General features: G+C 36.4%; 1 protein-coding gene across 2 annotated transcripts in view; it reads right to left on the reverse strand.

Annotated features, from left to right (window-relative positions):
* Positions 1 to 535: 535 nt before the first annotated feature.
* LOC112051853 (histone acetyltransferase KAT6B) overlaps positions 536 to 11,600 on the reverse strand; it is a 29,171-nt gene continuing 18,106 nt past the window's right edge. For both annotated transcript variants that reach the window (XM_052887617.1, XM_052887618.1), the window contains exons 8-11: positions 10,808 to 10,914; positions 10,019 to 10,209; positions 8,867 to 8,975; positions 536 to 8,166 (exon numbers count right to left, since the gene is read on the reverse strand). In XM_052887617.1, coding sequence (XP_052743577.1) covers positions 7,886 to 8,166; positions 8,867 to 8,975; positions 10,019 to 10,209; positions 10,808 to 10,914 — 688 coding nt within the window. In that variant the 3' untranslated portion in view covers positions 536 to 7,885. The remainder of the gene's footprint in view (positions 8,167 to 8,866; positions 8,976 to 10,018; positions 10,210 to 10,807; positions 10,915 to 11,600) is intronic.

Genomic DNA, 11,600 nt, shown 5'->3' on the forward strand with positions numbered 1-11,600 from the left:
TCTAATAGATTGTTAGGTATACTTTATAATATACCTACGATACACGCGTGAAACCCCTTTTTAAACCTTTAGGTTTAGGGGTAGAATTTTGGAAAATCTTTGAATTGCATCATTTAGAACTAGCCTAGACCTCTTTAATCCAGCCCTTACAGTAGTATTGCTGTAAAAATGGAGTATCTTCTCCTGTTTTCCCAACATTTCCCTTCACTGCTCTGCTCCTATTGATCGTAGCGTGATGAAAAGTATACAACCTGCCCAGGAGTATGAAGAATAATAATTGTATTCATTGAAATCTATCGAGTAGTTTTTGTTTCCATAACGAACAGACAGACAGACAAAAATTTTACTGATTGCATTTTTGGCATCAGTATCGATCACTAATCACCCCCTGATAGTTATTTTGGAAATATATTTCATGTACAGAATTGACCTCTCTACAGATTTATATATTATAAGTATAGACATTAGAAAGATTTTGCTGGTAGGTATGAAACAATGAATTAGATGGGGCGTGTAATAAATCAAAGACATTGCGAATTATTTCACAAAATTATATTTTGTGTGATAACACCTGCTACAAGTCTTAATGTATATTAATATTTACAATATTTAATAATCTACACTTTAGTAACAAATAACATTCATAACCTTACAGGAGCAGATCTTACTAAATAACTTAATCCAACCGACAACAGCGACCGCGGCGACAGACCTAAAACAATACCTAACTATCCTGCAACTAAGTGTTATAACATTTGGCAATAAATTAACGAAGTTAACACGAAAATAATCCTTAAAGTCAAAAGCGCATAGAAAATGAAACTATCAATAATATATTTATGCTACGCGTTACAAAATAAAACAAAATATATATAAAAATCAACCCTTCACATTATAGTCATTGACACACAAAAATGTTTCAGATACATGCAAACATATACTCAGAGGCACAACTATCCGCCCACTTTAATATGACGCGAGTATATTAAAGTGGACGGATATTTGGGACTCTGAGTATATATATTATTCTAGAAACATCATGTTAATGACTGTAACTAGGTATAAAAGTTCCACTTTAGAAAGATGGCTTTGGATGCAGTAAAGTTTACAACAAGTCGACTTACTTGTAAGGGTCACGTAAAGAAACGTCAGCAGAACAGAAACTCAATGTTAAATTATTTTAAGCGACACAGGGATATGTTTGTTATATCGAAGCCAGTTTACCAGTTGCTTAGCAAATAGCAATCACTCATGGACAGATACAATTTATTTATAAAATGTTTCTTTCCTAACGTTCCTTTATTTTTACACAAACATGCCTGTTTGTACACTTCACCACTACAAAGCCAAACAATCCTCTAAAAGTAGATGTACAATGATGACAATGATTTTGTATCTGAAACATTAAACTATGAATCATGAAGAACATCCTTTACCATCACTATTGCAACCGTAGACAGAAAAGACAATAGACAATGAGTTGTAACTTGTAAGTCAAAGATAGACACTGGACCATTTCCTACCGTTTACGTTAAGGTAACTGATAAGTTATAATTTGTAACAAGTTGAGGCTGTAATTTAATCATTTATTTGCAAAAAACATGACATTTTATCATACATAGACGTGTTATGTCAAATGTCAATGTCTCACCGAACTATAAAATAAAAGTAGTAAATGACAGCTTGTATGGTCACGATATGTATGTTTGATTTTAATCATGATTGTACTTGTATATCATACACAGAATATAGAATAGCCTCATCTCATTTTTACTACCAATACTCATAGAAGACGCCCATCGGTTTTACCCGCGAAGTTACGGGATCTATGAGAACACGAACATAAAATACAACCTATGTCATTCACAAATAATGTGATTTTCAATATTAAAGAAAACTTTTAAATTTGTTTCAGTAGATCAAGAGATTACCCCCCCAACAACCTCACAAACTTTACCTCTTTATTATATTAGTATAGAAAATGCTTAAGGAATGGATCTATCTATCTCTCTGTCTATATACTTATCTGTCTAAGATTCCAAATATGTTACACATGTGCCAGTTAAATAAACTCAATTGTATAGTGCCACAAACTGATCTAGCCCGATGAGGGTGTTAAAGTCTCTTGCTTTCAGTATAATGTTTTGAAATATGGTGGTTGCTTCATTCAAAGGTTAGTTTCAGTTTTGGGCACCGGGTCAGAAAACTTTGTAGCACTATTATATATCAATGAATAAATGTCTCCACACAGGCCAGTTGCCATGTTTCTGTGAGTCCAGCCGATCTCTCCTACGGTCCCTCTAACACTATCACATTGAGAAAAAAAAATATTACTTCATTATTTATACAAATATACTAAAAGTACGAATTCTATGTGTACAGCCTTCAGTTAATCAAAAGCATTTACAATATCTTACATAGAATAATCAAATTAGTATTCCATTAAGGCAGCCAAATTAAAAATAACTTTTAACTATTAATGAATAATATCTATGTTAATTTACTTTTAAATATATTTCATTGCCAGCAATGAAACACAATTGGAACTGAAGCTTCTAAAATCACCACAATAACAGATGCATATTTTGTAATTATTATTTTTTTTTTTTAATTAATTTAATAAATTTATAAGTATGGCTGATCTAATGCAACACTAACGAAAACTAAGCATTTAACGGGACGAGAAAGAGGCACTTCTGAGAACAGAGTAAATACGAAACTTATACAAACTTACAGTTACACACCTACTGTACAGAACATTACAAAAACAAAATTGTACCCTCGGGAGGAAAAGCACAGATCAAGCATTAATGGTCTTCAACAAGATTACAAAGAAAAACACTTAAAAGATAAAAATGAAAATTTCATTACATGTACATTCATTAAACATATAAATAGCATATATCGAAAAAAAATGTTTTTTAAATAATTATATTTAATAAAATTTTAGCATAAATAACTAATTAAAGACAAAGGGACATTTAAAAGTTTATGTAATACATAAATGAAATTCATGAAATGCCTAAAATATACAAATTAAGTTGTTGTATCAATTTGATTTGATTTGATTATTATTTAAATAAATTGTCACTTAAATTTATTATATACTCAGAGACACAATTATCCGCCCATTTTAATATGACGCGAGTACATTAAAGTGGGCGGATAATTGTGCCCCTGAGTATAGTTCAAAAACCACAAAAGCTTGTTCTGTGCAACCACATACAGGGCACTGTAATTCTACATAAATATAAAGGAGTTTTCAAAATGATTTTTTTTCATCAATAATTTTTTGTGTTGTAAATAATTGCACTCTAATAATTCTTGATATACGCACAATCACTTAAATAGTCGTTTTCTTTGGGAAATCAAAATAATTAATTATTATAATTTATCATGATTTAAGCACACGCCTTCCTTATATCACTGTCGAAAATATATCACAGTTCTTGCGCCGATTGAACCCAGGGAGTTGATTGCGCAATACAACTTGTATAATACACTATAGCATAATCATTGACGACACTCCCATGATATGCGGGCAACGGGGGGAAAGACTGCGCGCGAGGCATAGTGAAGGAGTGCGCGAGTATGCGCGCGGGGCATCTTGACCACCCTCCCGGTCCGCGCGGACCATCGGCAGTGTTACGAACGAATTTGTCAAGCTATAACTTATATAATACACTATCACGCCACACGGTTTCACCTGCGTAGTTCATATCAGTGGGAATACGGGGGGTTCACATAGCCAATGACAAAATCAAAAGAACGTGGCTTTGTATTGGTAAAACAATTTTCAAAATTAGTTAAGTAGATCCAGAGATTATCGCGTACAGGCTTACAGCCTCAAAAACTATTAAACTTCACCTCTTTATAATAGTATTATCACCGTCACTATTATTTCTGAACATATAGTAGTCACAACTTACTGATTACTTTTTAAAAAAAATGTGTAATAATTAAGAGTTGTTATATATGGTTGACGTTAGCAATAAAAGAACCAATATTGATTGTAGACTGAGAAATAATATAGGTTTAATATGATATATGTACTAATCTATACTAATATTATAAAGAGGTAAAGTTTGTAAGTTTGTAAGTTTGTCACATTTTTTAAATGGGGTAATCTTCGGAACTACTGGTCCGATTACAAAAATTCTTTCACCAGTAGAATGCTACATTATCGGGGAGTGCTATAGGCTATATTTTATATAGGTATCATATATATTAGCCGAGTTAACACAGTTTTTGTCATACAGGTCGGACCGAAAATCCTCTTAAGCAGACTTTTTCGCATGCGCTGCCTTAACCATTGAGTAAAATTGAAATTAATGTATGGAGGCTTCATGTATCATTAGAAGTTCTACAAAAAAGTCCGCGACGCCATATATCTATCTTCTATATATTAGCAGATATAGTACCTTTTGTGTTTTAAAAATTATTAATTTTATATACTTAGGTTTGCGTCATTATTTATGCTACTTAACTTAAATCCTTATCAAAATAAATTATTTAATAATCACAAGGATATTATGGAGATAAGATTTGCCCTTTATAGTATGTTAATAAGTTAAATAGTTTCGGAGATAATACAAAATTTCTAAAAGACGCAGAAATTCCGCTACATGACGCCCCGCGCTTTCAATTAAGTAGTTCCCGTTCCCGTGTGAATATGGGGATCAAACATAGCCTATGACACTCGCAAATAACGTAGCTTACTACTGGTAAAAGAATTTTCTAAATCGGTCCAGTAGATCCAGACATTATAATTTTAGCATAGAAGTCTCTATTTAGGGTAGGGTAGGGTACAGGTAGGGTAGAGTTGTGTAAGGGTAGGGTAGGGGTAAAGGTAGGGTAGGGGTAGGGTGGGGTAGGGCAGGGTAGGGGAGTGTATGCCTAGGTTAGGGGTAGGGTAGGGGTAGGGCCTACCCCGTTCCTAGGGGTAGGGAAAGGGAAGATTACGGGTAGGGTAGGGTACGGGTAGGGTAGGGGTAGGATACAGTTAGGGTACGGGTAGGGTAGGAGTAGGGTAGAGGTAGGAGATCGATACTGAAGCCTATTTTCTATTTTTTGTCTGTCTGTTTGCCTTTTTTTTGACCGTGCATCACGCTGAAACTACAGAATGAATTCAAATGATACTTAAGACGATTTGAGACCATAATACGTAGAAGGATAATAGGATACTTTTTGTCGCGAAAACAAAATCAGAAATGGGTGAAGTAGGGGTAGAAAGTTTGTAGGGAAAGTCCTTAATTTTTCTAGGAACATTTGTAAACGTAAAATGATAAGTGGACTATTTATTAGGTATAAGTTATAAAACTTGCAAAATAGAATGTGAAATAGGGGTTGAAAGTTGACATCGATTTTTACGCGGACGAAGTCGCGGGCGTCCGCTAGTATATTATAAAATTAAATTATACAAAAAATATATACAATTTTTTTGATACCAAAAATATGCTTGATACATTGCACAATAAACTCCCTTTAAACAAAGAAACACTGGACAGTGGTAAGACAAATAACCCTCTGATTCAACTGAGCAATGATATTATAAACTATACTCACAGGCACAATTATCCGCCCACATTAATATACACGCGTCATATAGGGCGGATAATTGTGCCTCTGAGTATATTAGTGAATGATATACTTGACTTTGCAATGACTTGGATATTTGAAATGGCTATAGAACACATCTTACGAGTGATGATTTAACTAAGGGATCATGTATAAATTAAACCACAACATGGCGAGGGGCTCAGAAGTTGATAATTAGTTGGTAATCTTGACTTTGTTGACTTTGATTCTTGAAAGCTCTTCTCAAGATTTCATCACATTTTTATTTGCGAAAACTTATAATTAGCTATATTCTTTTTTCTATATTGTTATTTTGTTCTTTCTGTATATAGCTGTAAGTTTTCCTTTCTAAATAAATAAATATATTAAAGCCTCAATAGCTTAACGGTATGAGCAGTAGAACTCATCACTGAGGGGTGGTGGTTCAATCTCAGACCCTTGGTCTATTGTCCTAACACAGGTCATATTTAAAAGATATGACAAATATTTAAAAAAAAATATATAAAAGAAAATAAAATTTGTGTGACACATTTTAAAAACATAATGACTCTCTCAAGGTTTATCAAAGTTACAATTTTCCAAGTCCAAGAATCACTAAGTTACTGTATTGTAATACCAATATTATCACACAAATGTAACAAAGCTATTAACATTACAAACATACATTTCTTTATGTTAGGTAGCCTGGAAGAGATCACTATTAGTGGTACGTAATAAAGTAATCATTGGTTTTAAGATTTTGATTGTTATTTATATGTTTCATTCCAATAAAAATATTTAAATAAAACAAATTAAAGCATTGAGAAGAACTTCCAAAGAATCACTAAATAAATTGTTGTAATTTCAAAGGCGTCACACAAAATTACCAACTTTAAGCCTTGACAAGGGCCTCCTAACATCATCAAATTAATGTCATAAAAGCTTGACAATTATGACCAACTGCAAAAATGCCCTAAAACAGTGTGACATAATTTACAAATGATGTTACACTAGCTCAAACTGGGTCCAAAAAATGTTGATATTCATGATTAAATGAATACTACCACAGTGCTAATACAAAAATAGTTTTTGACTTTGCATTATTCTAACAGGCTAAACCCTGCTCGGTTAAAACGTCAAATTATTACCATTAAAAACGAAATGTGCTGTTCTCCACTGAACCACATACACTTATTGCCAACGATATTTTATACTATAGATATGTCACTAGCGCAGCACACTAAAGTAGCTAATTGTCGTAATTTCATTTAGTCGCATAGCGAACAAGGAAGGTTATTTAAACAAATGATACACAAATATTGTCTACAATGTCGAGTTATGTGTTCAGAAAGTGTAAAAACTATGTACACAAAAATATATTACGTAAGTAAACACAAAATTGTGCATGTGTGCGGTCAGTGGAGGAGCTAAATTCGGATCACTTTTTGCGGTGATTTAGTAGGCACGTAACATATCTAATAGTATAAAATCTTTGCTTATTGCACTATTCAATTATGCTAAGTTTTCCCTGACACAGCGTCCACTATTATACACAACAACAGTTTCTCTAAATACATTTTTATCAGCAATTTTGTACTTTATTCAGCTTTAATACCGGATACCGTGTATTCTCAAAAGATTAAAGAATATCTACAATCACATATTTAAAGAAAAAGATAACAATCTGTATTATATATTATAAACAAATAAAAAACCAATTATCTTAAATTAGTCTTGAAACATCAGAACTTGGCATGGCTTAAACAATTGAAATGATATTATTTTCATTTAGTTCAAATTGCCGAGCACATTCACCCTCCCTCTGAAGGCTGTATGACATGCCCAGAGAGGTTAAATTAGAGCTACATCAGAATTTTTTTTAGTCAGACTTAATTTTTCAGCAATTTGTTCACATCCTACATCTTTATACCAAATTGATATCTTTTTCCTTAAATCTGTACCAAAAATATACAAAACAAAACAAAGCTGCCGTTGACATACTGCTATCAGTACAACAGAAGGTGGTCGGCCACTAGTGCGGAGGGTAAGGCAACTCAAGTGGTGTTAATTGTCAAATTACATCAACTATATACAAAAGAAGTTAAGCCGCTTTATTATTTCGATTATTTGTACTATACCTTAAAACTATCGCCTATATTTACTATACAATCCTTTTTGGTCAGGGTTTATTTTTTTAGTTTTAAACCATCTTTATGAATAACTAGTTTTGTGCCGAAGCGATTCACTTTTGTGTCCGACACTGTCACTCTGATCACTTGATGTCACTTAGCACTGATCACTGTTTCCGGCACTGGGTTTTTGGTCGAGGCTACCGACGCATCGTCGAGTTCAAGCTTTGCATAGTGAGAGGTGGCGGGGCATTTATGTACCCATATGCATACACGTTGGGTTGCTGGGCCCTTGGGTCGGGGCTGGGGTATTGTACACCCGGTTGTACGTTCATCATTTGCACTGGGAGGTTGTTGAACTGCTGCTGAGGTGTGACTCGGTAGCCGTTCAGTCCGTACTGGCTGATAATGTGGGTATTTAGATTTGGGGACATCCGTGAACCGGGACCCATCTGGACATGTTGCATGGGGCTTAAATTACCTGTAAATTTAATAATCACTTGTTGAAACCACAAAATTTAAATAAAAAGTACATGAAGACAAAGTCGAGTGTGAAAGTTATAGCTGCCAATGGAATTATAGGCACACAAGGGTGTAAGAAACTAGTTCTGTAAACCAACTTTTTTATGAATAAATTTCTTATTAATTATTGATATTATTAACACCCATGCCTTGGTTTTACTACCACAGGACTGTGATTCATAGCAAGTGTTCACAACTTATCCCGTGAGGTGTTACTCTGTTAAAGGTAATCAGGCAAATATAATATTACTGATATTTTAGTTCTTGACTTTCATAAACTCCACACGCATATTCTAGGCAATCACATCCCACTTGTCATAAATTGAGGAACAAATAAATTAAAATTTTTATTAGGAGTAAAAGTCGAGGAAAAAAAATAGTTGTTTGTCGATAAAGGTTCCACTTCAAGTTTGGATTTAATATAATGTGGTGGAGGTTTGAAAAATTAAATATCCCATCTCCATTGGTGAAGGAAGACCATTGTAAAAATTAGAAACCTGATAATAATTTTCTTAATTCTCTATATTGTGAAAAACCTGTGCAATTTGCAATCTGCATTGGGCCAGCGTGGTGGACTATTGACCTCACCCTCTCATTCTAAGAGGAGACTCATCAGTGAGTCGAATGTGGGTGGTTAATGATGACAATGTGGTACTCACTGGTAGTGTTTCTAGTGTTGCGCGGCGACTCGAGCTGGTTGTGCGCGGGCGCGTAGTACTTGGGCGCGTGGTAGTGGCCGGCGGGCGGCGTGCCCGACTGCTGCCCGTACTGGAACGTACAAACAACTGAGTGACTTTTTGTTACCAAATACATACAAGTCTAATAGTAATATTCTGAAAGAATAATAATATAATAAAATTCGTACAGGGAAGTACTATCGCCATGCATATTCCTGTCGCAAAGCAGAATTATTGTTCCTGTTTGAAGGGCACGTCTACTCCTTAATCAGATCAGCTCTTGGTACCACACCATTGCATTTTTATTGCAGATGTGCAGATGCCAAATTTATAATTGACAGTATAAAAGTGGTATTCAGACTATAATTATAAATTATAATATAGTTTTTATATATCTTAATTGGTCTTGTTAGTTTGTTTGTTTGTAGTTCAATGAATCACAAAGCTGAAGTTGCAATGGTTGCGGCATGTAATTTGAAGAATCAATGGTTATTTGGATCCCAAGGTGTTACAATAATCATCAGCTCATGAATATCCACATGAGGTCTAGGCCATTAGTAAGACCCGACTAGTGGACGTGCCAATCAACACTGTGATCATAGCTGGGCACCGTTAATCAAATAGTTAACTTCATTAATCATTAATCCGCTACAAAAAAAGTTAGCTTCGTTAAACGTTAAAGCGTTACATTCTGGAAGAATTAACGCAAGTTAACGTTAATAGTTAATTCGTTAATATGACTGTGTAATATTACATTTTTATATCATTGTGTGAGATCACCATTGGAAAAATAAGGATGAGCACTGGGGAAAAGTGCCATAATTTGTTTTTTGTTGATTTTATCTATATTTAACATAAATATAGCAATTTCTTGATTTCTTTGAAAAAAAATCATTCATCATTTCTTACTTGTCTGGACCTGTTTTTCGCGACGCGCGGTAAATAGTAGGCATTGGATTAACGATTAGTAACGCATATTAACGTGTCCGTTAATATTTTTAAAGGTTAACTTAAAAGTTAATCCGTTAATCAAAATGTTAACTTCGTTAATTAACGATTAACGGATTAACGAGTTAATGCCCAGCTATGACTGTAATGTGATTTTGATGATGACTGATAGTGATGATGGCATACCTGCGGCGGCGCCGGCGGCGTGTGCGGCGGGTGCTGCGGCGCCTCGGCCATCTGCTGCAGCTTGGCGAGCGAGCACGAGGGCGCCCAGCCCGCGTGATACTGCTGCTGCTGCTGGAACGACAGGTAGCCGCCCTGGTAGCCCGCGCCGCCGCCGCCCGCGCCGCCCGCGCCGCCCTGCATCACGCCGCCGCCTGGAACGGGCACGGGAACTGTTTCAAATACATTCTTGATATGATTTAAAGGTATGTAAATAATAATAGAGCCGTGATAGCCCAGTGGATGTGACCTCTGCCTCCGATTCCGCTGACTGCTGATTCCGATGACGCCGCTGCGACATAAAGGTGCGGCGCCGCACCGCTCGTGCGCCTTCAGCCTTAGACCCTGTCCAGAAGGGGCGAATTCGTCGCGAATCGTATTGCGCGAATTCATACGCGCGTTGTAGAAGTACTAGACATCAATACATCGCGTCCGCAAGCATCGCGCGAATTAAAAATACGCGCGTAAATCGCGTGCACTACGTCAGATTCTCGACTCGCGCGTGATTCCTTGTTGCGTCCAGTTAACGCGCGAACTCTAGAGCGAGCGCGCGTTCAACTCCATGTTTCATACTGAATTCCTCCCTAAATGCTCGCGCGTAATACGCGCCTAGTGGACGCAACGGTCGCGCGTAATACGAGCGAGAGAATCGCGGCGAATTCGCCCTTTCTGGACAAGGTCATAGTGACGCTACTGCGGACCCTTTTAAAAACCTTGATCCTACTTAGAGCAAAGATATATAGAGCTAGTTACCGTGCGTGGTGGCGACGTGGGGCGGCGTGGCGCGGTGGCGCGCGGGCGGCGTGGCGGGCCCGCGCACGCCCTTGTCCGCGCCGCCGCTCGACGCGCTCGTGCTGTTCCTGCAGGTACATATAGACACTTGCTACAGGCATACATATATCTATTGGCGCATAACATGCGATTCGCGACATATCTCTAAGACACATCGTATAAACCACAGTTATAAGAAGTAACTAGATTTATAAAGTATCAATTCTTTGTATTGAACACAGCGTACCCCGGGGGCGTGGCCTAAATGGCTGTTTAATATTTAGTGAAAAATTAAATATGTCACCCTTACTTTAGAGTTGAATATTATTTATTCCTTTTGTCACAGAACAAAACAAGACTGCTAGTACATGCGCGGACATGCTTGCGATGTTCCGCACACCCGGGTGTACGCGGGTCACGCCCCCTTGCTACTTCTATTGCTGAAAGCGTTATCTTTTAGCGTTGTCTGTTCTGTGGTATAAACTATACACCAATAGAGGCGAACTGTGTGCCTAAGGCAGTTTTCAATGTTTTCATACTGTGACGATCGCGTAACCGTAAACGCGAATTTCTATTAATTGAACCAGCGCCATCTAGTGGCATTACAGCAGAATTGTTTCAATTCCTTAGAAATTTGCGTTTACGGTTATGCGATAGTTACAGTGTGAAAACATTGAGAACTTCCACTAGTCACACTGGACATATCGCTCTATCTTTTGTTGCGATGGGAACAGCAAGTGATATATAGATAATTTTTTTTTCAGATTTTTACATC

Source organism: Bicyclus anynana, chromosome 19 (assembly GCF_947172395.1).
Source record: "Bicyclus anynana chromosome 19, ilBicAnyn1.1, whole genome shotgun sequence".
NCBI classification, from domain to species: domain Eukaryota; kingdom Metazoa; phylum Arthropoda; class Insecta; order Lepidoptera; family Nymphalidae; genus Bicyclus; species Bicyclus anynana.